We start from the raw sequence: 26,659 nt of genomic DNA, 5'->3' as shown, positions 1-26,659 counted from the left end.
TTTCACTCTTAAAATAAGATAGTTAGATAATATTTACTTGAAATAAGACGATAAAATAGTTTTTTCTTATTTTAAAAGGAAATTGTCTTGTTCCATTGGCAAAGTGTCTTACTTACCTACTCAAATCAAGGAAAAACACACTTATTTTAAGAAAAAATAACTTATTGAGATTTATATTTTTTGCAGTGTAAATAAGGGATTTTTACCCTCGTCTGAAATGCTCTAATCAAAGAGACTTCCCTGAGGGCTTTTTTTCCTGATAGACTCTGAAACAACATTGATGATCTTTTTCACAGTCCAACAATTCTATGATTTCCAGCTGGTGTTTTATTGTTTCTGACATGCGTGGGGAAAGTTAGCGTCACTTGAATAAAATGAACATGTGAACAAATCAACCTGGAAGTTTTAATGTTAATAAAGTCCGACACGCTTTGAGGTGAGATGCTGTTGGCAGCTTTCACGTTAAATTAGTTTTTCTCCACAGTGGGGTCAGATTTGGTTGCTCGTAGCTGCTGTGCCATTGTCAGCAGCATATTTCATCTTAAATGAAAAGAGGAATTAAAAAACAGATCTCTACACTTGTTTTCTCATGAGAGATCAGTCCATCAAGGTGGAGGCAAAACAACAGAAGAACAGCTCAGATAATGAAACACTCGTGAGAGTGTGATGCAACTGCCTAGAACGAAGGCTCAACATAAGAATAGATTTAATGTGATTATTTCACCAAAATAACTGCTTAATGAAGCGGCATCTATTGTGAGCCTCATCAGGAAATGTCGTAGCACATATTATTTGATGTGTGCTTAAGTAAAACGCATCCTTAGATAAAAATCTATGATTTCATGTGAGTACATCAAGAACATTAACAGAATTAAGAAATGGTTATTCTAGTTAAATCACCAGAGCCCCAACAATTTTTATAAAATAAATGTAATTGTAATAAATGTAATATATATATATATATATATATATATATGATGACAGTGTTTCCAACTCTGAAAATGGCTACAAGAAAACTGAGATGAAACTAAATTGCCCCACATGCACTGTTTTACATTTAGAACCATTGGAACCGTGACAAACAAGGCTAAATAAAGATCAAGGTTTATGACTTGCAGTTTATTTTTACCATCACTGTTAGTTGTGTCAAACAGCAGATTATTTCCTATTTCCGTAAATGCTAAAAATTCTTTTTTTTTTTTTTGACATTTTAAGTTAGTTTATATTTTTGGTCAGTACTAATAGCCTCTGTTTCCATGTATTTTCAGGCAGCGATGGTGATGACTTCCTCGTTTTAGGACTACGAAGTGGAAGAATTGTCCACAGGTTTAACCTTGGATCAGGAATAGCAACCTTAGTCAGTGATCGACTCAACAACGAGACCACTATCCACAGTGTTACTTTTGGAAGATTCAAAAGAACAGGCTGGCTGAAGGTTATTTAATGCTTTATGCTGTTCTTGTTAAATCTGTTTCCTTTGTTTAATTTGGAGTGAGATTTAGTTTCACTAAAGAAAAGTTATTCATAAAGTAATGTCAGGATAAAGAAGAAAATAGAATATTTCCTTCCCAGTCTGAATGAAGCAAAGGCAGAAAAACGAAGTCTTCTTTTCTCAATTACAACTTTCACACTGAAGAGGGATTGTCATTGTAATCTGTAAGGTTTTGGGTATTGTGTGTTTAGTTATCAAGAAAGCCCAAATAAATGGATTCCACTGCATGGCTAATTGCCATCTGCAGCCAAATATAAAACATATATAACTAGATTAGCACTTGTTCCCTTTTCTCGTGTTTTTGTCTTTAGTAAAATACCTCCAGACTTTTTTAGTCCTATGCTGATGCTGTCATAGTCACTGCTGCCAACGTCTGGTTTAGTGGGGAATTGCTTGTTCCATCAAATCCCCCGATCTCCCGATGTTAGAGAATCTTAAAAAAAAAAAAAAGAAAAATCCTGTATCCAGATTATGATCTGGATCAATGTGAGAGATTGTTCCTTGGTAAGAGGGACATATCTTATAAAAATCTGTCCATAACTTTTCAAATTATCCTGCATACAGGGAGACACACACAACCTCTCATTAAAACATCTACCACCCTTTCCTAAACTTAAAACATGATTTTCATCATACTTTAAGTTTAGCATCTAAATCATTTTTAGTGTGAAAATATTTTCCTTTCTTAAAGAAAATATTCTCACACTTAAAATGATTAAGATTAATGCTCTGTGTTTTCATGTAAAGCATTCTTTTTCTTCTTAGAAGTCCATTTACTTCTTTAGCCAGGTAAAACAGGATGTTTGCATCATCTGAATTCAGATGGAAATTCTGCAGGCAATGTGTTTTTTTTGTTTTTTTTTAACTAGGTTTTAGATCCCTGGTGACTCAGTGGCCTATAAAAGCCTGTTTAGAAGCAAAAACCTGGGAGGGCAGCTATTAAGTGGACATAGACTGAATAACTCAGCGATAAATCTGTGATCGCACATTTCGTCAGGTTCAGCAGATTGTGAAATTGTCCTCCCACTCCTGACGCCTACAGATGCAAGACTCCAGCTTGAATATTGATGTCTTACTACATGTCTTCCTCAGGTTGATGGGCAGCGGAACAGAACAGGATATTCTCCTGGACCTTTGGTGGGCCTCAATGTTTTCAACCAGCTCTTTGTAGGTGGATATAATGAGTTCACCCCTGAACTGCTGCCACTTGGCTCCAGATTCCGTCAAGGCTTTCAAGGTAAGACTTCAATGGCTTTATTACAGCCCAAAACGGCTATCTGCAGAGGGAGTGCAGGGGTTTGGACTTTCTCCCAGGATCTCTGTCTTTGTGCAAGCAGAGGGAAGGTCTGTAATGAAAAGGGAATTACAGGCCAGAACAGAGCTCTGAGGTTGATTGTATCTGCACTCTGTAATTGCTTCACACCCCGTACAGTGTGTTGTGGTTAAATTCATTCCACTGCTGATAAGTCACTTGAACAAGAGCACTATCCAAATAATCTTTTGTCAACACCAACGTCATTTAGGCTCATTCCCTAGTGACCCTGTGTGAGAAATGATTTTGGAGGATATTCATTGTGCCTGCTAATGTGCAGAGCTCTACTGCAAAAATTGCCACAAGTGTAATGATGACAGCTGCTATGAATACCACTATAACCATATTTGGCAATCTCTGCACCATAGCAATGAAGCTTGCTATATAAAAAGTAACATCTGAGTGGAACAAAAGCTTTTTATTCATACGGGACTAAATTCCCCTAAATGTATTTTCCTTTATAATCTAGAAGTGTTTTCAACATTTTCTAGATAAAGCTGCAGAAATAAAATCAGCCAAACTAAAACATTGCTCCTTTCCTGCTGCATTAACTGTGTCACTATCGCCTGCTGGAGAGCACTACCTGAACAGGGCCACACCGGTGGAACCGTAACCTTTCTACTCAGGATGTAATGAGAACTCATGAGCGTCTAATCAGATCTGTGTGACCTTCCTGGAGCCCTAATCATGATGGCTGGCACTGAACACACTGATAATGCACTTCAGTCCCAGTTATCAACAGATCCACACTCCCCTGGTGGAAAAGTGAATGAGGATGCTGTCTGACTGCTACAGCAGGGCATAAAAAGTCCCTTAGTTTGATTTAATGAAATAAAAAAAGAGAGAAAGAAGTGTATAAAAACAGAAAATAAGTAGATTTTCATTTTTTTACTTAAAGGCAAGGCCAATTCACCACAATTCAGTACAAAGACAATTCAAAGTGCTTTGCATGAGTTAAAATACAATGGTTTTCAAAAGTCTTCATACCTCTGGAAAATACTTACATTTTGTGACATTATAAAAACACATTTTGCTATATTTTCCTTCAAGAAATTGTTAAATTACCTTTTTATTTTTTTTGTATCTTGATATGCCTTGAGAGCAACAAAATGGAAAAGTAAAACTGAAAAAGCAAGGATGGTCTGAACAGCATTTAAGTTGTGTATAGTTAGGAAGTAGGAGGAAAGTAATGCATGCTTGGTTGTACAGTTTTTCTCAAGGTTTCAAAGGACAGAATACTAAGTCAAGCAATATTCATGCCAAAATGTTCAGATGTTTATTTATAAATATTTTTAAACCATTTATAATTTACCTTCTACTTCAGACCAATATGTGCTAATTTCTTTTGGTCAATCAGATAACACTTTATAAGTTACAAAGTAATTTTGGCAAAAGTGTAGTATACATCTGTATATGTAATGCAACAAAATTCAAATTATGTTAAGGCTTTACAAACAGGCTGTGTTACACTTACTAACTCCTCAAGTTTACTGGTTCCCCTGAATGAACTGATGTGCACACTGCCTAATCAAAGCACACCATCTTTTCCAATCTTCCTCATGAATTTTGCTTTTTAGGGCTGTGTGTGTTTGCATGACAACTACTAGAATCCGCCAAGTAGACAGCATCATGCCATGAATATTCATGGTTGGGCATGACATTTCCCCTGCATCCTTTTTATGCCAATGACTAATGCAGCTGAGAGTAGAGTCTGCATGGGCAGATGACTGTAAGGGTCGAGTTTGGCCCTTTTTATTTATAGAAGGCTCTGAGCGCTAGAGGTGCAGGCCAAAGCAAATATTTCCGTGGTAAAATTGAATTATAATAACAGAAAGCAATGTTGTGATGGAGAGGCTTGATAACAGTTGGAGTAGGTCCCTTTTGTGAAGAATTAAATTTAAAAGTTGACCCCTTATTTAACTGGATGGATCAAAGCTTGTGACATATCTTTAAATGTGTAAGAAAAGAAAATATACTCCCACATTTGGATGGATAGATAGATAGATAGATAGATAGATAGATAGATAGATAGATAGATAGATAGATAGATAGATAGATAGATAGATAGATAGATAGATAGATAGATAGATAGATAGATAGATAGATAGATAGATAGATAGATAGATAGATAGATAGATAGATAGATAGATAGATAGATAGATAGATAGATAGATAGATAGATAGATAGATAGATAGATAGATGAAAATATGCCTCTGACATTTTTGTTGACTTCTCTCACAGGCTGCATTTTCGATGTTCAGTTTCGGACCAGGAGAGATGGGAAGTTTCAAGTGTTGGGGCAACCTGCAGGGCACCCAGCCTTCGGGCGCAGTGTTGGTCAATGTGGAGTCACCCCCTGTGCTCATGTACACTGCAGGAATGAAGGGATGTGTGTGGATTCTGGTTCATCAGTTTAGTAAGTCAGTTTGGGATTAATTTGCTTTATATTTTTCAATGACTCCACTTTCTAATTAAAGCTACAGTGTGTAATAATTAAAGGGATATACAGTCAGAAATGTAATATATTATACGTAATTATGTTATTTATCATCATCTACGAGCTCAGCCTCTTAACCTTAATATTTGCGTTGCCTTAGAATTGGTTATTTATAACTACATAGGAGCGGGTCTCGCAGCCATGGAGGCAGACATCTTTGCGCTACGGCAGCGCAGAGCCAACAAACTAGCGATTGCGAGATCGCCAAAACGTCACAACGATGTAGAAAAAATAACGGGTATATTTATTATCTTAAGTCTACATGAAATCTATACCCTACACAGACTAATGAAATACTATCTGTAAAATTATCTATGTAAACAAACCTCATCACTTGAGAAGGTAGGTGATACGGACGTCGTGGAAGACATTTTGTCCCGTAACGCTCGCCATACTGTTGGGGGGGAGAAGCGGTGGCGGGGAGATGTTCATGTTGCTGCAGTCTGCAGTCTGACCGCTAGATGTCGCTAAAGGTTACACACTGTAGCTTTAAGGTTTGAGTTTATTATAATTATACCTTTTGGTGGATTAGTTCTGTAGTGGTTCAAGACTTGGCAGTGGTTTGGCTTGTTCATTTCAATAACAGCAACAAGAACTTTTATTAAAACATCGTTCTCCATATTTAGGGCTAAACACCTCCATCTGGAGGGAAGAATCTGCGACTTACTGTAAAAGGAATGACAGTCATCTTTTAAAACAGAAGGAGGCATTCACTCTGCTGGGATCTAACTGATTGTTTGCCCTTTCCTGTCAGTCTAGAAGACAATTTAACTGAATCTACTGAAATGAAAAACCCTGTCCATTTAGGTTGTATGTCCAATCCATAACACCAACTATAAAGCTCAAACCTATTACATTAAAGCACATTAAAACATAGGCATTATAGTTTTGTGGCGTCAAAATAGCAGAAATCAAAGAAGCAGAAAAAGAGCAGATGAGCCTTTTTTTTGCATTCACAGTCAGTCATCTGCATTCTTTATGATGAACCTGTTTTCATGTCTCCTTTGACACATCGTTATGTATAGAATTACAAGTAGACAATACACAGCCTTGAGGTAACCCAGTAGAAGTATGTTTAAAATCTGCGAGGCATGTATTCATTCTTACTCTTACTCTGTACCATAATACTTGAAGAACCAAAACTCCACCCCTGCAGATTGTCACAAACTGTTAAAGTAGCATCTTAATTAAATAAAAGTTTGGATTGTGTTAAAAGCTAAGGAAACATCTACAAATGAAAGTCTGACATTTCAAATTAAAATCTATTCTAATTCTAATGAAGAGAAGCTTGGATGGGAGAAATATCCTGTCTCAGCTGAAGGCTTTTAACTACAGTTTGTGGACTTCCTGGTAGTAAAGAATTACAATAGTCCAGCCTTGAAGTAACAAATGCATGAACTAGTTTCTCAGCATCAACCCTGGACAGGATGTTTCTAATTTTTGCAATATTCCAGAAATTAAAGGAGGACATTCTAGAACTTCTATGATATTGGATTGAAATGACAGGTCCTGATCCAAAATAACACCAAGATTGTTTACTTTATTATCTGAAATCAGTTCCCATCCAAATTAAGTGACTGACCAATCAGCTTTTTTTTTCAAAGACAATTGAATTTCTTAATCCATGCATCAATTCTGTATTTGATTTTTATTTATTTCCATTGTTTAAATGGAGCTCACCTTTGTTGATTTTTTTTATATATATGATATCTATAAGACACAACTCCTATTAACAGTGCAACACATAGAAAGGGTCAAACACACTCTCTCACTTGATTAGAATTGCTTTCAGCAACTATCTGAATCAGTGTTAAGCGAGGCGTTCTTGACAGGAATCTATGAGCTCACTGTGAGAACTTTGAGGATCTTTGTGATACGGGCCCAGGGTTTTAAAAAGCAGGTATAGCTAGAAAAGACTGCATCTTCTACCTTTCTGTAAGCCCTATATATCGATGGGATCTAAAAAAAAAAATGTCCAGTCTACTTTAAATCCTCCAATAAACCTTTCGGAAATTTTCATCAAAACTTCTGGTCTAAAGTCACAAACCGTTTTGGAACAATTGAATATAGTGACAGGAACGAAAACAGCAACTTTCCAGCTGGTAGGAACATGCTGTGTTCGCAGATACTTATTATAAATATAGTGAAACCCTGAACTCATCTAGGCACCAGACTCTCTGGTTACAAAGCATGTACAGGCATTGGAAAAATTATTAGATTACCCTTTGATTTTCATTTTTTATTTATTTTTTTGTCTAAATGTATATTACCTAAAGAATACATTGAACTAAAAATGGAAAGCAAAGCATTTCAAAAAAAGAACATGACTGTGTATAAAGAGAATGACAGTATACAGGCATTACAATGTGTTTGACTGTTCCCATGTACAGCTGCCAGTGCCAGCCTGGATGGAAAGGAGCCCTCTGTACGGAAACCGTGTCTGTGTGTGATCCTGAACATACCCCCCCTCCTCTTTGTGCCCATGGCTCCACCTGCATCCCTCTGCCAAATGGATATACCTGCCAGTGCCCCTTGGGAACTGCAGGAAGCCACTGCGAGACAGGTTGCAACACGGAACCAATCCATCCTTTTTTTTTTTTTTTCTCTTACAACATTATTTATAGGCATTGTATTTTTACCCTTTTTTACACTGCAACAAATAAGAAAACCCCATGTATTTCATTTATATTTTTTAAGGCTAACTCAAGAAAAATTTGTGCATAGTGCATCATTTTTTTTTAAATGCACAAAGCACAAATTGCCATATACATTTTTATTCAGACCCCTTCACTCTAATACCCCGGAGTAAAATTCAGTGCAATCAATTTCCTCAGAAGTCATGTACTAAGATATGTTTCCATCTTTACCTGTCAGGAAAAAAAAAGACCTGGCTTTCAACCTAATTGTTAAGTCTTTACAATGTCAGCATCAATCAGAGAAAAAGCAAAAACGCTTCTATATCTGGAACAGCTGCAGAGATCAAATCACTTTTATTTATATGGAACCAGTTAACAACACGTGTGAAAAGGCACTTTACAGAGTGAATTTAATTAGATCATACTAACAGATCCAATGTTCAGATGGGAGAATCTGTCAACTCCACAGCTATTAGTCCTATGATCCACACATTTTCAATTTACAGTAATGTTGAGGAAATAGCAGACATGAGGAAAGACATTCTATAGTGAGGTTAAAGCAACACTTAACCTTCAGCCTACTGCACATCACCCTGGACACACAACTCAAACATGGTGGTGACATCAGAGTGCTTTTCTGAAGGATACAGAAAGTAAGGCACATTATTATACAATGCAAAAAAAAAAAAAATGGACAATATTTTATATTGAATGGGTGCAACACTGGTAGGGACATGCCCCTAATGACTAAGTAGTTGAAATTAGATTCTATGAAGTAATAAATTAGGTAGATTAATTCACTGCAAGCCAGAATTTTATATCTTAATTTGCAAGACAAAGTTTTAAAATTGTGTTTCCTCTTCTTTTACTTCATAATTTAGCAGTATGTTGTATTTGCTTATCTCGTAATAGTCACATGAAAGTTTGTACTTTGTAGATGTAATGCTACATCATTTTAAAAGAATAAGGCATCTTTTTTAAGTCTCGGTATCTCCTTTTTAAGTAATAAAATAAAATATCCTTTGTGTTTTTATTTTTTATTATTTCATTTAACATCTGCATTGTCTTTTCCATTTAGCTGTGACCATCACTGATCCATTCTTCAGTGCTAACCAGGGTTCATGGATGTCATTCCCTCCTATGAGTATTAGGCACAGGATTGTTGTAGAGCTGCAGTTCCTACCTTTGTCACCTGATGGCATCATTGTCTACACTGCACAGCATCTTGGTGCTAAAGCAGGTGATATTAACATCTACATCTTTGGTTGATATTAAAAATTATATTTGGTGTAGGAGCCAGAATCAGTACTGCTTCCTTTTATCTCTACACTAATTATAATAAAATACTTTTCAAACTATTATTCATGAGACTGTTTTATTTTTTTTTCCCCCACAGGAGATTTCTTCTGTATCTCCTTAACTGCTGGGTTTGTCCAGTTGAGATATAATCTTGGTGATGGCATACACATTCTCCAGTCAATGCAGACAGTGGACCTACATGGCAGGACCTGGCATGTGGTAAAGGCTGGCCGTACTGGTCATCAGGGCTTCCTCAGCCTGGACAGTGAGGAGATCAGAGAGAACAGGACTAAAGGGATGACCACATTAGATGTTGCCACTGACATCTTTGTTGGAGGCGTGTCCACTTTGAGCTTCGTTTCCCCTGAAGCGACTGAACAGGAACCAATGAGCTTTACTGGTGGGTTGAGAGAACTTAAAATCAATGGCAAACAACTGGAGCTAACAGAGACAGGAGCCCTTGGTGGGAAAAACATCAGGGACTTGGATGGGACAGCCTGTGGGTACAAAGTGTGTCATAACGGAGGTCAATGCAGAGCTATAGGGGCTGACTCATTCTTATGTGTGTGTCCATCATTATGGAGTGGATCCCTGTGTAACCAGTCTGTAAGCTGTATAAACAACAGCTGCGGACATGGCTCGATATGCGTTCCATCTACTGCAACCTCCTACAGCTGCATATGTCCCTTCGGTTGGGTGGGGAGATACTGTGACACTAAAATGTCCACAGACACATTGAGGTTTGTAGGAAACTCATACATTAAACACATCGATCAAAGATTCAACAAAAGAAACTTAAAGTACGTACAGCTTTCTTTTACCTTCTATGCCAGCTCTAGTGACGGTTTAATTTTGTGGATGGGGACGGCCGAGCAGGAAGACAATGACTACCTTGCAGTTGGGCTGGAGGAAGGCAATCTAAAGATTGCAGTTAATCTTGGAGAAAGACTTGCTCTCCCAATTACGTTAAAAAATCTCACTCTCTGCTGCAGGAAATGGAATAATGTGTCTCTAAATCTCAACCGAACGGTTATTCAGGTTTTCCTTAACAGGGAGGAAATCTTGTTTAAAGATTTGGACCCATTTGAGCGATACATAGCCTTAAACTCTGGGGGCGTGACTTACTTTGGTGGGTTTGAATTAAACAGAAATGTATCAGTTGTCACCTCCGGAATATTTTCAGGGGGCTTTGAAGGAAGTATCAGAGATGTGATTTTGTTTGGAGATGAGAACCCGATGGTTTTATTTAAAAACAGTGAAGGTTTCAATATTTTTGAAGGCACTGAATGATAGTAAAACCATAATTTCTGAACTCCTAAAAATAGAAAAAAAAAATCAACTAAATGTTTGTTTGAAGTGCTGTAGTTCTAGTTTTTATTGAGTTTGCAATATTTATTGAAGATTTGACATCGTTTTGTAGAATATTGTTTAGACTGAGCTCAAAACACTAATAAAATACATTCTGAAAAAGTAGTCTACCTGAAATAATTGCTCTCTTTGTGTAAACATGTATTTATTGTACATACTATTGGCTATTATGTAGATTGAAATATTATAGTTACAAATAAATGATTTCATATTTGAGTAAATGGATGCAGCTGTAGTGCATCACAGATTCAAGGTAAGGCTCCTGTCTATTAAGAGGTTAGAAAACATCTAATTTGATCAGCTGATTTTACAGGCATTCTTTGCTCATATTTAATCTTATAAATGGCCTGGTGGGCAGCTTATCCAGATTTACGTTTTTTATTTTAATGAATAATTACAGTTGTTAACCGCCATGGTTCTCGTCGGCTCTTACAGGTGTTAACTATAATCAACAATTAATTTCTTTCTGCCTAAAGCAACTTGAAATAATTTTGAGAACTTTGTCGGTATAGATATCACTGCTAGCAGTGTAATACCGCCCGACGACATGGCAACCTTGTTAATATAATCAGTCCACCCATAAGGCTTTTGACATTCATAATAGGCCTACCTCCTTTTTTTATTTGTCATGACACTAGTATGGCAACCAAACTCACTCATCAAAACATCTTTAGTCTTTGTTAAACTTTTTTTGTTGGGTTTTTGCTCACTTCCCCTTAGTTTCCATTGGCAACCATAAAATAACAGGGATAAGCCGCCTGATTTAAATACACATCATTCATGCAGTGCTTTGCATGGATCCTTTATGGTTGAATGTGGTCAATAAAGGTCGCAGCCTTGAATGCAAACTTGTGCACACAGGTGCAATCTATCAAGGAAATGTGCTTGCTTTTATGCGTGCACATGGTTCAATTAATCTGAAATATATTTTTGCATGAACCATATTTGGGAACAACGTAACAGAACATCATCTTTGACAAATGAGACCCCAGGGTTAGGGGTCTTCTGCTCTTTTTGGGAAAGATGGTGTCCATCCAGAAATGGATTTCTCTGAATACCTTGGTTTTAATGGTTTGAGCTATTGTCTACCTTTAATCTTAAACCAGCCTGCTTATTCCCCTTTAATTCTTTCTATACAATTGCCAAATAACCAGATTTTTTTTTTTTTATCATAGCATCCTCTGTAAGATTTAAAGTACAAATCTAAATAGATCAAGCCATTTAGCAACTAACAACTTCAACAGACTCGTTTAAGTCTGATACCTAGTTTGAACTTCAAAAGGTTCTGGCACATATTGATAATAATTATGTTATCAGAGCATTTCTAGCCAGCAGTTATAATGCAACAAAGCCTACCAAAGTGACAGGACAGAGGATATAACCTGTATAAATTTGTGTTGGAGGGAAGGATGATACAACTCAGAATGGACTGTTTGGGTTACATCCTTCTAGTTTCGTCTTGGTTTATTAAGTCTAAATCAGCAATGCCCCTCCCTCACCTGCTGCTGCTTTTCCCTTGATCACAGCAAATATGAATTCAGTTTATAGGACAGATTTCCAGGCATGAAAACCAGGCAGGTATGGTGTGCAAACTAAAGGAGGACCACCTATAACTCTTTTTAAGGCCACGCTATTTTAATAAAAAAAAAAAAAATCACACCATGCTATTCATTTTGGTTTTAAACTTCTATAGATAAATTTTTACATATTATGCTATAAAAGTCTCATACTAGCACATGCCTATTTAAGATCAAAGGTTTTCAGGTCTGCCAAATTTGGCTGCTTTAAAATAAGACCTTAAGTAACTATTCCCAATAGAAAAGGATTAGTTTTATTATGAACTGTACATAAACACACGGTGCAAAGGCACACATCTCTAATGTATCATACAAGCCCAAATGTACATACTTTTCCAAATGAAAAAAAAAAAACGATTATAAAATATTGAAGCAGTTTAAAAGAAATTAAAATAGAAAGAAAAGCACAAAGCTGCTGTTTAGATCTTAATTAAATATTGTGTTATACATTTAAGCTAAAATGTGAAGTTCTTTAGTTCATCAATGCATCCACACTGTTGCATGAGACCGGGAAACTAATAGTACAGGAGTAACAAACAAGATTAAGACACAATCATTCGGTATGAACGTTTCCAGTATTCAGTCTTTTGTTGGTCTAAGTTTTAAAAAAAACAATTTGTTGCGATCTCATTTGGCTGTACCTTCAATAACATAAAATGGAACTTCACTCTTGTATAAAATGAAAAAAACTCTATAATTAGCCAGTGTAGAAAAGCGGCATGTACCAGCCATGTGATCAACAAGTCCTGAAGAGCTCAAAGGATTTAAAAAACAGCAATATTATGACGAGTAGCTGTCTTTTGAACTTCTACGTCCATTCTCATAATCAGAGTCCCGTCTGTGCCTGTGTCTGTCCTTGTGATGGCTGCTGTAATCATTGCTGTGGTGCTTCTCTTTCCTCCTCTCCCCGTGGCGGTCGTCCAAGTGTCCGTGGGGCCTGCTCCTCTCCCTGTACTTGTCGTCGTCGCTGTGCCCGTGCCTTTTCTCCCTCTCGAGGTGTCGGCTCTTTTTCTCGTAGTAAGAGTCCTTGTGGGTGCCGTGCCTCCCATGGCGATCTCTGTCGTCTGTGTTTCGCGGCCTCTCCCACGGGTCGGTGTAGCGTTCGTTCAGAAGTTTCTGGTCTCTGGCTACGGATAACGCGTGACTGCTTGGCTCGGCGAGGCTGTGAGGATGCTGATGGGCCTCTGAGGTGCTGTCCTCAGATCTCTGTGTGCTAGCATTCTGGACGTCTGTGTTCAAGCTGGACGTAGTGTTAGAAGTTGTGACACCCATGTTGTTACAGCTCCCAGCTATCTGTTCAGAGGATTCTGTGCTTGAAACATCTTGAGGTCCTTTGACATCAGGAGGATTTGTAGTTTGAGTTACTGTTTCACCAGGAGGACCTGAGCCAGGATCATCTTTTTTCTTTGGAAATAATTTACTATTGGTTTCCTCCAGCTTGTGCCTGGCCTGTGGGAGCTGTAAATAACCTTGATGAAATGGTAAAAGTGGATCCTTTTTAATACTGCTTGACACTGGAACTGGTTTAGGGTCAGAAACATCAGGAAGGCTGGCTTTATCCTTTTGTAGCACCATTGTTTTATCTTCACTCTCGGAGGAATATGCTGAAGATTTTTTCAGTATTCCACTTAAAGGAGCTTTTGAGAAAAATGCGTTATCTGCAGTAGCCTGGGATTCTGCCTGCTGCCGAGAATTCCCTTCACTTGTTTCCTTTTCAGATTCAGACAATGGACCAGAGCTGCTTTTGTTTGCTGAGGCAGAACCGTCGGTCTCAGTGCCACTCGGATGTGCCGGCATGTTCGCCAGGAATGCTTCAGTCGATACATCTGGGGGTTTATCTTTCAGTGTGATTGATGCATGATGGACCACAACAGGAGGATCTTTTCCCAGTGAGCTGTTAGAAGCAGATGCTTCAGAAGGACCCGGTAGCTCAGGTTCAGCTTTAACAGATTTCGTTTCTTTCTTCCTGATGAGAAAGCGAGAAGCAGCGGCAGCTGTCGGACCCTTTGAGTCACCAGTTGATGCATCTGTTTTGGGAGCAGGAACGGTCTTCGGGGTGTCTTGTCCTGTTGTCACAGGTTTATCACCGACATCTGGCAGAGGAGGTAATTCCCCACCCCATCCTAATAACACACCTGGAAGAAAGCGAAGTGGCTTTTGTGACTCCTGGTTGCTCGGCTCCTCTGTTTCAGCGGGTTCTTCAGAGGAACCTGCAAGAGGCTCTTCTTCATTCGTATCGAGGGGTTTTTCTATCTCTTTCTTAAGGGGAGCAGTCAAAGAAGACAGGAACAATTTTTCCTCCTCCTCAGTGGTTCTTTTCACTTTCATGGGAACAGTGATGGGCTTAACTTCTGGGACAGTATTCACAGATTCATTCACATCCACAGTAAGAAAATCTCTCTTGGGTCTCTGGCGGATGATGAGTCCAAGGAGGAGGTTGGGGCGGTTGCTTTCTAAACCTGTCAAGTAAATTATTTAGGTTAAGAAATTTGACTTAATTAACTGGAAAAAATATATATATATAAAGGAAAAATAAGGTTCAGCATCTTGCTACCTGGCCCATCAAAGGGAACAAGCTGATGAGGGACTTTCTCTGTTGCGCCAAGGGGAATGAGATACATATCCTTCACTTGACGCAGATTATTGGACACAACCCCAAAACGCCTACGGCTGCTGAAGTAGGCATAAAGAAGAGTATAGGAGATCTCATCTTCTTCTGTGTCGGGGGAAAAGCGAACCAGGCAAACCTCCTTTAATCAAACAAAAAGCTTGTGTCAGTAAAAGCTACATTTCACATTGAAGAGGTTTAATAAAGAAAACATGATTAAGTCAGCCATCCAATGTAAGCAAGCCCATATTTAAAAGAGGTTCAAAATAATCTTAGCTTCTTAAACATTAAAAAACTATTGCAACTATTCCTGTATCTAATAGACCAAAGTCATATTGCCATGACAAACCCAACAATAAGCACTAAATAATTTGAGTTTTAAATGAGGGGTGCAGCTAGAAATCTGATTCACTCCAAAATCAAAGAATGCAGTACCTTAGTGTACCGGCTCACACTAACAGCATGGTTTGGTGGAGACACATATTCTGATAGAAGAAGGCTGAATGATGGTCATTTTTAACATCAAAGAAGTGTTTAAATTAATTTTGAAGAAGCAAGGATAGAAGAAGGTATTTAAAAGAGCATTTCTCTGCCTAAAACATAGCAAGGTAAGGCTTCATTCAGGTTGCAGAGAACAGCAAGGAACTTTAAAATGTCTAATTTTATCCTTAAAAAGAACAAAGATCCTGTTTCCTACCGACTACTCTAACAAACTAGTGCGACTGTTCATTCCAGGTTAACAAGCAAAAATATTTTTCTAATGCTGTCCTTAAATTTTCTTAAATTAAAGCTTTCAAACTAAAGTCTTAACCCTTTTAAACCCTTAAAACAATTCTTATACATTTTCTCTTTCCCTTTTTTTTTTTTTTTTTACACATTTCCTATACTTAGAATTAGGAACTCAATTCAAGACACTCCTATATAGATTGAACTCTTTGTGGATAAAAAAAAAAAAGTATAATTTCCTTTGGACGGACGGAGGTGTTTCTTTTTTTTCCTTTTTAAATTCTAAAGATTAAAAAATCTTCAAAACTCACTTTGGTTCCAGTTGCCCGAATCTTCTCTAAATAGTCCCACACCGTCTGAGGACTTATCCTTCCACCAACCTGGATACTGTCTGGAAGGTCCTATTGAGAAAAAAGAAAGTGCAGACCCACAAATAAATCAGATTTAAAAAAAAACAAGTAGAAGACAAATTGCTTTTTTTCTGGTAAATTATTTTTCTAATTATATATATTTTTTCCAAATAATGTAAGGAAGCTGCAGGTTTCTGGGTCATCTTGCTGCTGCTACTCATGTAACAGCCTCTCATGTGGCAGTGAAAAGCTAAGCACTTCTGTTTTCTTGTATTCCAGTTCACCACTCCCCAAGTGTCATCAAGCTCAGTAAGTGCACATAACTGTGCACTTGAAGTCCAATTTCCACTTGCACCTGAAGGTGATGTTTATTTTCTACAAGACAAAACAGGTTTCTCTGTATCCACTCTACCTCAGATAAGTTGTCTAAAACGCCGGAGACAGGAAAAGCTTTTGTCACAAGTTTAGCCACCGAGTGCATATGAATGAATCCTCGCCACAGGGTCCTTAAGGTGGACAGGAAAGCAGCTTCTTCTTCTCTTCCAGCTGCATGATCTGACCTGTAGCAGAAAAGCAGATGGCGACAGTGAAGTAAAACATTTAAGTGTTTAATCAGAAAGGTCATATGTTTTAAAAATTGCTCCCCGCCTTGATTCAAAGCCTGATTTGGCATTTCTGAAGCTCTCCTCTAAAACGATGAGATGAAGGTCATCATCGACTGGATGAGGCGGTGTGCTCTTTCCCTCATCTGATTTAGTAGACTGCCTCCTCACCACTGTGGTCGCAACTTTGGCAACCTTGGTTTGGGCTTCTTCCACTGGGGGCGCCATTCGACCTTTTGCAAGAAGACACAGTATATGAAGGCGGAAGGAAGGAACTCTTATACAGAGTAAGATTCTTTGCAAGACAGAGCATATAGTCAGGAAAATCTTTTCTTATTTTCAGAGCTTACCGGTGCAGATTTTGCAATGTAGATCAAATAAGTGAGACTTGTGCTGGCTTGTAGTGTCTTTCTCGATCTTGATGTTCTCTTCTTTTCTTTCAGGGGTTTTGGGAGATTCTAGAACCTCTTCAAGCACTTTGGGAAAAGGCTCAAGCTTTAAAAAAAAAAAAAAAAAAAAAAAAGCACAAAAATAACTAAATGTTAAATTTTAAGAAGTAAAAAAAAAAAAAGGAGGGAAAAAAAGCACTGAAATTTTGCTTTTACCTCAACAGGCTCCGGTGCTTTCATCGGCTCCTGGCTCTCAATTTCAATTTCACCTTTGTGGGTAATCTTAGTGATGGGTCGTCTCTCAACCTCTCTTTGCTCTTTTTCAATCATCTCAATAGTCTGAAAATTAATAAAAAAAATTTAGGTTTTTTTCTAAAAAAAAACAAATAGATTCGGATGCACTTCTGGGGGAAAAAAAGACAAACTTTGTAACTCTCTAAACAGAGTAAACATCACCTCCTGAGAGCATTCAAAGGTTAACAAGAAAAGCATAATCAGTATGTGCAATAAGAAATAGGAAACGTTAAGCATCACATACATGTCTGTTCTCTCTTTGTCGCCAGGCAGCCAGCTCTTTTGAAGCCAGTTCCTCTGGACTCATGCGGATCAGGTTACCAGGAGAAATTTCCCCTTTGAGAACCCTTTTAAACAGAACCTGCCAGAGAAAACACAGAAAAGCAACTTCAAGAACATGACTGGTGAAATGGGAAGAATTTCGATTATGCTTAGCATAAATTGGTTCTTACGTTATTTTTTGTATCTTTCAGGTTAAACATCAAGCTTCTGTATTTGTTCTTGTATTTATGGTCAGTGTCTTTATAAAGGTGAAACAGCTCTTTCTCAGTCTTCTTGGCAACTTCAGAGGCTCGCTCCTCTGGGATGCTTAGATCTGAATCCTTCAGCCTAAAATGGACAAACTGCTGATTATATGGTTTTCTTTCACTAAAAGAAATTAGCAGTTATCTCACCAATGTATACTTATAAAAAAAGTAAGAATAAAAGAAAAAGGGATCACATTTTTATCGAGACTTAAAGGAATTTATATTTACCTATATAAATTATGAAATACCACTTTATTAAACAGTTAAATCAAATGAAATAACACAGAAAACAAAAAACGTAACCTAAAATGGGGTAGACCAAGCACATACTAATATCTAACTTCTTAAATCTCTGTGGTTTTAATTTGAGCAAGCTATTTTGAAAATAAATAAAAAAAAACCTTCTGTTCCATGATCCTTGCAGCCTGTTTAAAACCCCCCAGAGGAAAAACACTGACCTCTGCGTGAGGATTTCTTTCAGAGAATCACGGACACTTCGCCTGATGGCCTCCACTGACACGGGTTTCTTCGAGGTCAAAGACGGAGCCTTACTCTTAGTTTCGTGTTTGGACAGATTACCTAGGTGGTGAGAATGTTGATATAATCAATGCGGGGATTTAATTAAATGTTAAACTCTAAGGTATACTATGATTTGAAAGAATTGTCAAGGAAAACATTTTCCCATTTAAAATGTTAAATATATAACAAAGTCATCCTGTAGATCATCTTACAGGGCCACTAAACCATGGAACATGTGACCCAGCTTTGGCTTCAAGCCCACATCATTTTAAAAGCAGAACAAGTCAGACAATTTTTTTACATTCACTGCTTTTCACCTGTTTTATGAGCTGCTTCTTTGACATCCGTGGAATGCCTCCTTTCTGCATCCTGCATAAAAATAAGTACACATATTAGATTAGATCCATTTATTATACAATTCATTAAGAGAACAAGTTTCATATTGTAGGAAAAGTCCCAGTAACACAGAAATGCTAAGAGTAGCTCTGGCTTGTGATGGTATGTGAGAAACCGAACATGTGAGTGGACTGTGTTTCCCACACACCTATGTGCACAACTGAAGCAAAAGCTTCTACAGTGGTAACACTGACTGTGATTAATAGAGGATGATTTAGCTGTGGAAACAAAATATAAATCTCTCTCGGAAAGAGAAAGAAAAAACGTGAGCGTTTAACTGTGGCCACCCATGTCCCTCTGGTTACCTTTCTAACTGGTCTGACGCCGCCTGAGGCTAGTGGCTGGGAGGATCCTGGACGGAGTTTTTGAGGCGGCTTGTGATCCTGCTCAACAGGAGCTTCTGGCTTGGGCTCTGCTAAAGGCTCAGGATCCACCTTCTTACTTTCCTCCTCACAGCATTTTAAGCACACATACATCTGGTCCTCCTCCTCCATCTCCCGCACTTTGGCAAGGTCGAGACCAACGCAGTCTCCATGGAACCAGTCGTCACAACGACCGCAGCCAACCATAAACCTAAACAAAGCAGCATTATTATAGGAAGGTGTTTAAAGATGAAGTGGATGTATCCAGAGAGAGAGGGGCAATACTTACATGTTATTGTGGTGTTTTTTACACAGCCCACAGCAGTTGTTTCCATCCCAAACAGTCTCACTATCAGCAAGTGGCTCCTCAACCGTTTCCTTCTTCACAGGGGGGGCGTTATCTGGAACAAACAGCTCTGGCTCCTCCAATGAAATGCTCCTTGAATTCCTACTTTTCTGTTTCTGGAGAATCTTTTCAGGCTTTTTAACTTTCTCCTCTGGAGTTTTTAGAGAGTTGCCTGGATTACTGTGAGCATGATGGTGATGATGCTCCTCCTTTGAGCTATGATGGGGATTGTTTTGCTTAGTAGGTCCCTGGTGATCTCCAGCACGATTAGAAGGTAACGGTATCTTCTTTGTGGCGGAGCCTGGTGTACCTGGTAATTTCGGCTTAGTTTTATCATCCCCTCCACTGTGTAGCTTTTGAACTTTAGCAGCATGCTCACTGTGCGTGTTTTCTGTGTGTCTTTTCAAAGGAGAAACCTCCTGTTTGTCCTTCACAGACTTCGTTTTGTGCAGGTCTTCTCTCGGAATATTTCTGGAAGGCTTTTCTTGGGTAACTTTATGCTCCTTATCTGCGTTGCTCGCTTTAGATGAAGCCAACTCCTTGATCTTGTTCAGTGTTGAGCCTTGTTTAGGTTTAGGGGGTGTTTTGGCTGCAGTCAGGTGCTTTTCCTTACCATCAGTCTTTTCTTCTTCGGCTATGTCATTATCAATGCTCAGTGGATATTTCACACCATCTTTTCCTTTGTGGAATGCTCTTTTCTTTTTTACTGGACTTTTCTTCTCTTCCTGTCTTGCTTCATGCGTGGAGGTGATTTCCATTAATGTTCCGTTTGAGGTTTGCACATCATTTGGGTTCACATATGGGCCTAAACTGAGATTTGCATCATCAGACAGGCTCTTTGCCGTTGCATCGATTTCTGACACGTTTTCTGGTGTAGCCGTTTCTTGTACTGGATTCTGCATACAGACGGCATCATCTGGCAAAATGGCCATATCGATGTTGCCACCGTAGGTAAAGCTATCCTCAAAGCATGCTGGCTCACTTGTGTCAAGGCTTTGGGTGTAGGAGGGTCCTGGAAGCAGCTCAATTTTAAACCCACCGATTGTGACAGTAAGTCGTCTCAATATGACAGTGGGATTCAACCATAATCCACCATCAAGATCGCTAATGTTAATGCGCCCTCCCTCAGTCAACTCTTTTTTCTGCTGCGCACCTCCAACTCCTTTCTCTATGAGAAAAGACTTTGTTAGCCATTTGCTGTGCCTCCTTCCAGGTCGTCCTCTGATTAAGGTGTTCTTAGACATCCTAGGCTGGTGGTCACCTCTATGATCTAAAGTAAAAGAAAAACAGTGACAATAACATCACAATTTTTGTTTTTTAATCAAATGTCTAAATATTAAATAGCCTTTAAATAACTGATGACTAGGAAAAAAAACTATTTTAGGACATCCAGGGATGTCCTGATCCAATATAGAGTTTCAGTCCGATATCAACCAAAAAAAAAAAATATTGGAATAAACCAGCCAACATTTAAAATCTCTGCTAAAAGGATGTTGTTAGAAACACTCATTTTTACTGAAATTAAAACAATATAACACAAACTTGTACATGATATTAGTGCTAAAGGGATACAGCATTTGTAAATCAACACGTTGATAACATTGGAGATGCATCTATACGATAGATTGTGGCCTATCTTTGACTTTGTGCCATTAGGGAAAAATAGGGACTTGTTGATTTTAACCACTTCCATTGTCTGTTAAAAAACAAGCAATAAAAAAAAATGTTTTCTTTACCTGCTATTTGAATACACTAACAATGCAACTGTCTTTTAACTATTGCTGATGAAGGTTCTCAGTCATCCAGGTCATAGTCATTCCGTAAAAATTCAAAAAAATTCAAAAAATATCCACTGGACTTGGTTTTCAAGATTTGAAGACGTTTCGCCACCTCTCCAGGAAGCTTTCTCAATTCAAATGTCTGGATCCGCAGACATCCGCAGACATTGTTCACGGGACCTACCCGCTCCAGCCGGTGAACAATACCTCCTTAACGACCGACCCTTAACAATCATAGACAGGTTTCAGGTACTACAGGAGACAATCCCCCCCTTAATGGCAATCCCCCCTTTAACGACCGACCCCTAGAAATCATAGACAGGTTCAGATATTACAGGCTAACGATGGAACTAAATGACCCATTCATCGGTTACCATTGCATGTTTCCAAGCAATACAAGGCCTTGTCCATGTAAGACTCAAACTCACTGCGGATCCAGACATTTGAATTGAGAAAGCTTCCTGGAGAGGTGGCGAAACGTCTTCAAATCTTGAAAACCAAGTCCAGTGGATATTTTTTGAATTTTTTTGAATTTTTACGGAATCTTTTAACTATTGAAAGTCAATCTCAAGTAATGCTTTTATTTTAAGTAAATGCACAATGAACAAAACAATGTGAATAAAAATGTAACAAATAGAAAAATAAAAGTTGCTGATACTAGCAGGATAACAGCTGCTTAGCTAACAGTTATAATCAGATTTTCCAACAGGCGCCAAACATTTCCAAATTTCTATGCTTTATGTCTGATAGAAAATTCAACACTGAATGATCGCCCACTTACCGTAGTCTAAATTGTTGGGATGTTTTTTCTGCTTGCCAGGGATCTGTTTATCCTGTGAGGTCTCTGCAACATTCAGTTCACCGGAGAGGCCTGCAGGTTCTGAATCCCTATGTGGACCTACAAAAACAAAAATAAAATAATTTAGTTGCTTGTTATGCCCATGCAAAGACTAAGTAAACTAAAACTCAAATGTGAGAGAGGCTTCAAAACTGCTCGAAATTGGTATATTAGTGTTTCTATGGTTCAAACTTAAGCCTTCTCCAGCTGTATTGGACAATAGGTAGCACTGCTGGGCAGCTGGCTGCACAAGAGCTAAAAATAAATCCCTTCTGAAAAATAAGGATCACCAATTGTTCTTATTAAAGAAACTCTTTACAACAAATAAAGTTGAATACGGTATGAGTGGGAGCTCTGTTAAGCAATAACTTTTGCAATTTCTAATGTGCAATCATGATTTAATACCCTGTGTAATAACTTGTTTTATATTTATAACCTAGTGCAAAAACTATATATAAATACCTATTTATATGAATATCAATTTAATGTGCTGTGCAATAATCCTTTATAGTAATCCTTGTGTATACCCCATGCACCTTTTCTCCATTTGGCACCTCCTTCTTCTTTTAGACAATTGAGCTGATGTAACAAGTAAATTTCTCCACTGTCAGTTCAATAAAGTCTATCAATCCAACAGCTACCTGAGCAGACATCCAGCTTACAGGAACAAAATGGCAAAACCAAATAATACTCTGCAAGTTTACTGACAAATATTATTGAATTTAACAGTTGTTTATTCTAATTATATCTTTAGCTTATGTAGAAAATTCAAAATAAATTTCACTTAGTGACAGCATTTACCTATATGTTTTATAGCTGCACACACTGTAAGTATTGATTTTCTGATTTAAATTAAAGCCATTGGGTCATACAATGTAGCTGCTTATAATCCTCGGTCAACAGTACACACAGCTGGTTACTATGGCAATGTTTTCCAGCACATTTCAGTATTTGAACTTAGGTCAAACTGGGTTAAAGATCTACTAAGTAAAATCCTTTAAGGATTTTTTTAGGGATTCAAAGACTTGGTGAACATTTGAACTGTTCAGAGTCTGACACATAAATCTACATGTAATCATTTTATCCAACTTTTAGACTTACCTGCTGAGCCAGCAATGTGAAAAGTGGGATCTTCATTTTCCAGCAGATTGAATTGAGTGCTTGCACATCCAAACATGGGGTCTTTGTCACTGAGCATGTTCTTCAGAGAGTCTTCGAGTCTGGATCCTGTGCCAAACTCATTACTTGCATCACATTCCAGATTCTGACTCAACGTTAGGGACTCATCCAACTGGTCACTGGGTATTAAATGGTTAAAGGTGTCCACAATATCCATGAATGCTGCTGCCTACCTGGATCAAAACAACAAACACACAGTATGAAAAGGTGGCCCGTATATTAGTATCATGTTTTAAGCCAAAACAGGGTTCCTACAGCATAAGGTAAGTTCAACTCAAGACTTTTCAATGCCACTTAAAATAAAAATTTAAGACCAACTTGACAAAAAACACAATAAAAACCTGGTAGCGACAAATTTACCCCAAATGTTTATTTTAACATAAACCATTACTTTCTGGCCAAGTAGATATGTTTCACATTTTTTTAAAACTTTCCATATGGGAAGAAAGCTAAAGAAAAACAGATAACATATATTTTTAACAACTAATGAACTGAATTCACCAACTTTGTTTTGTTCCCCTGCATTCATTAGTGGCGTACCACCAAGCATTTTCCTGATATTCAGTTCTACTGGCGCTGTTGGTGATGTGAAAGATGCTGTGGAGGAGTTGCAGAGTAAGGTTGGAACAGAACAGAGAATCACCTGCTGCTTCTCCTTAACTTGATTTTGACGCTTTGAGTTTCATGATTTTAACATGTGTCTCCACTGCCTTGATTCCCATCGTGCTTCATCTACATTCCCTGGTAGTGGTTTTAGCCATGCAGAAAACTCTTTGATGGATGGCCTTTTTTTCGTTGAATTTAAAAATTCCCCATGTTGTCCAGATAAAAAGTTACTGGCACATCATCCCAAGATCCGGCCGCAACATCTTTTGTAATAGTTTCACTATCAGGACGAAACCAATAATGGTTACAGCAATCAGCCTGGTAAATGTACGAAAAATATTGTCAATTATTTTATTGTTCAATATGGATTACAAAACTAAAATCCTATTTATGTTGTGGTAACCATTTTAAAACCTTTGAAAGACTGATTTAAGACATTTTAATACCAATTAAGGCCTTGATTTTATATGTATGGTTTTGAAGAATTTGAAGAATTTTAATGCCTTTTAAGACTTTTTAAGGATCTGCGGGAACCCTGCATAACGATCCATCATGTTTTGAATTGAGAAAAGTTTCTACAAATCACATTACTTTTTTTTCCCTAAATAAATTCAACAAGTCAATAACCCCACACTTATAATGAATAAGAAAGTACAAATGTCAAAGATTAATTAACAAGATATTACTTAAAAAAAATACTGTAATTAATGCATGGTAACTTTTTTTAAATGCTACTATTTTTCTAATCAACAAAAATAGACACGATTTTAAGTAAAGTCTATTGCATTGCTTTAACAAATAAAGTTGCTCAATATCAGAAAATGTTTGCTGACAACCCTCCTGTAACCATATACGAAAAAAAAAAAAACTACTACTACAACTAGGCCATGCAAACTTTAATATTCGCTACCGGGACTTGCTATTCATTAGATTACATGTGGCCAATCAACAGGGACAAAGATTGTAAACAACCTCCGTTTGATCGCTGTTAGTTACCGTTAAGTGTGTTGAATAGGAGTGGATGACGTGTATCCAATATTTTCAACAAATCCCAAAACAGGCCAAATTTAAACACTTAAAAAACCACATAACTATCCAAAAATCTGTCACCTGGCTTTATTTTCCATCTAAGTTAGGCTAAACCTCACCTGTTTCACTTGCAATCAAAATAACGCCTTACTGAATCAGTTAAAACGTGTTAGCTTAGCATGCTAACTGCAGGACAACAATCCGCTTTAAAACGCCATGATGGATTTTAGCATGCTTCACTTTGGTGTAAAAATATAACGCACTGTAACTCGCTATTTCAAACATTCACAGAGTTAAAGATCGCACTCGGATTCAAAGCATGCATCGTTTATGTGGATTTCTTTTTTTGTTTAACTTTAAGATGAATGTCTGACATGGCGACAGCTAGTTAGCATTAGCACGGGCCTTTGCTATCAAGTTTGTTTGTAGCAAAAATGTTGATACGATGCCTTTAGAGGTGCGTGTTTCATAGAGCTGCGCTTGGGTTGTTATTGTGAATAGTTTGTATGTATGTGGCAGACTCTCACCTCTACCGTGCTGCGATAACGTTATCCACTCGTGTAAGGTTACATTCTAGCACAGCTGCACCCAGCAACTTCCTGAGCCGTCATTCGTTCCGCTGCTGAACGGCTCCGACCACGAGGGTCACGTGGTTTCTGTTTACGGACAGCGACGCGGCCCATTCTCGACATGACAGACATCTACAGGCTTATTTCTTCTGCATTAAAAGTTGGATTTAATGAAACAGTACATCTCGGTGTGACAGACATAAAAGACAAAACTTAAAGAAACAATTGAAAGGAAAAATAAGTAATACCTAATGAATTATCTCTTAAATAAACAGCTTAAAACTAATGCAAAGGAAAGGTATTATTAACCAGATTACAAGGTTACATTTGACACAATGAAAAAAAATCAAAAACAAAGCAAGACATTGGCATTTATTTTACCTTTTTCATTATAATTTTTTTAACTAGTCCTCCTAATTGTCAATCATTCTGGTGATATTTTAACGTAACGTCCTATGCTTGTCCCTTCAGATACATATGTATGGTGAGCTACGATTTCAGCCAATCATTAAAGCTCACCTTTCTGCAGTTTTAAAAATTCACAAAAATCCGCCACAATACATTTAACCTGACATAAGCCAGATTGATATGTGCACTTCAGTTTGAATTTTGCACAGTTTCTTTGGGATTACATGTAAGTTTGGGCATTCACAGAACTCGCGACAATTCATCTTGCTTGTAAGGTAACACGAGGCTGTCCTTTTTTGTGTTTTTCTTTCAAATAATCTAGGTCTTCTTGGGCTCTTTCAAGTCAATTACATTTATTTAGGCTATATAGTGTCAATTCACGAAAAATACACTTTACAGAGATCCTTCAATAAGTCCATACAGTCAAATGAGATCTATCTAAGGAATATCAGCTGATTGTATCAAGCAATTGACAGGAGACCTTTCCTGGATGAGCATGAACAGCTGATATGCATTTGTGTTGTGTCTTGGATTCTTCAGCAACCCCTCACAATGAGCATGCATGCAGCAATTGTGGAGACAATTAAAAAATGTCAGTCCACAAGGAGAAACCCCCTTTAGGAACATATATATTCCATGTAGGTCCAGTAGCAAAAGGTCTAGCAGCTTGACAGCAATTGACTTCCCACATGAGTCACTGTTGTTCATTAGGTTTGAACTCATTAGGTGACATTCAGGGAACCAGTTTTGTGTATGTTCTTGGCTGCACCATTGGTTAGGGGACACCGCTATAAGTCAAACGTAGTCACAGAATCGGCAATGCTTTTACTTCAGATGCCCTTCCTGTCATCCCCGTATCACATGAAGATTTACCCTAGTCTTTGCAGTACTGCCTCAAACCTTTTTTTTTCTGTTATAACAAAATTAGTTTTAACTTAGAAGATTTATTCC

General features: G+C 37.9%; 2 protein-coding genes across 4 annotated transcripts in view; one reads left to right on the top strand and one right to left on the bottom strand.

The window, feature by feature from the left end:
* Nucleotides 1-10,710, top strand: part of eys (eyes shut homolog) — a 248,419-nt gene extending 237,709 nt beyond the window's left edge. Inside the window, exons 46-51 of the mRNA XM_038296242.1 lie at nt 1,269-1,435; nt 2,585-2,729; nt 5,047-5,221; nt 7,693-7,865; nt 9,017-9,178; nt 9,335-10,710. Coding sequence (XP_038152170.1) covers nt 1,269-1,435; nt 2,585-2,729; nt 5,047-5,221; nt 7,693-7,865; nt 9,017-9,178; nt 9,335-10,527 — 2,015 coding nt within the window. The 3' untranslated portion in view covers nt 10,528-10,710. The remainder of the gene's footprint in view (nt 1-1,268; nt 1,436-2,584; nt 2,730-5,046; nt 5,222-7,692; nt 7,866-9,016; nt 9,179-9,334) is intronic.
* A 1,703-nt stretch (nt 10,711-12,413) lies between these two features.
* On the bottom strand, nt 12,414-25,381 carry phf3 (PHD finger protein 3). 3 transcript variants are annotated; one of them, XM_038296243.1, is made up of 16 exons: nt 25,259-25,381; nt 23,019-23,269; nt 21,861-21,977; nt 19,245-20,571; nt 18,899-19,166; nt 18,515-18,566; nt 18,137-18,257; nt 17,604-17,760; nt 17,396-17,512; nt 17,074-17,196; nt 16,819-16,963; nt 16,515-16,701; nt 16,279-16,426; nt 15,828-15,917; nt 14,737-14,932; nt 12,414-14,641 (listed from the first exon to the last, which is right to left on the bottom strand). In XM_038296243.1, the coding sequence occupies exons 2-16, from the start codon at nt 23,251-23,253 to the stop codon at nt 12,963-12,965; spliced, it is 4,962 nt and encodes a 1,653-aa protein (XP_038152171.1). In that variant the 5' UTR covers nt 23,254-23,269; nt 25,259-25,381; the 3' UTR covers nt 12,414-12,962. The 3 variants fall into 3 exon arrangements, with proteins under 3 accessions (XP_038152171.1, XP_038152172.1, XP_038152173.1); XM_038296244.1 differs by having other exon boundaries at nt 23,019-23,265; nt 25,259-25,376; XM_038296245.1 differs by lacking the exon at nt 25,259-25,381 and adding an exon at nt 23,740-23,948.
* Between the last annotated feature and the right edge of the window lie 1,278 nt (nt 25,382-26,659).

This window comes from Cyprinodon tularosa, unplaced genomic scaffold (genome assembly GCF_016077235.1).
Source record: "Cyprinodon tularosa strain WSP-4 unplaced genomic scaffold, ASM1607723v1 ctg37, whole genome shotgun sequence".
Taxonomy (NCBI): Eukaryota; Metazoa; Chordata; class Actinopteri; order Cyprinodontiformes; family Cyprinodontidae; genus Cyprinodon; species Cyprinodon tularosa.
This window is presented reverse-complemented; position numbering and strand designations above follow the sequence as displayed.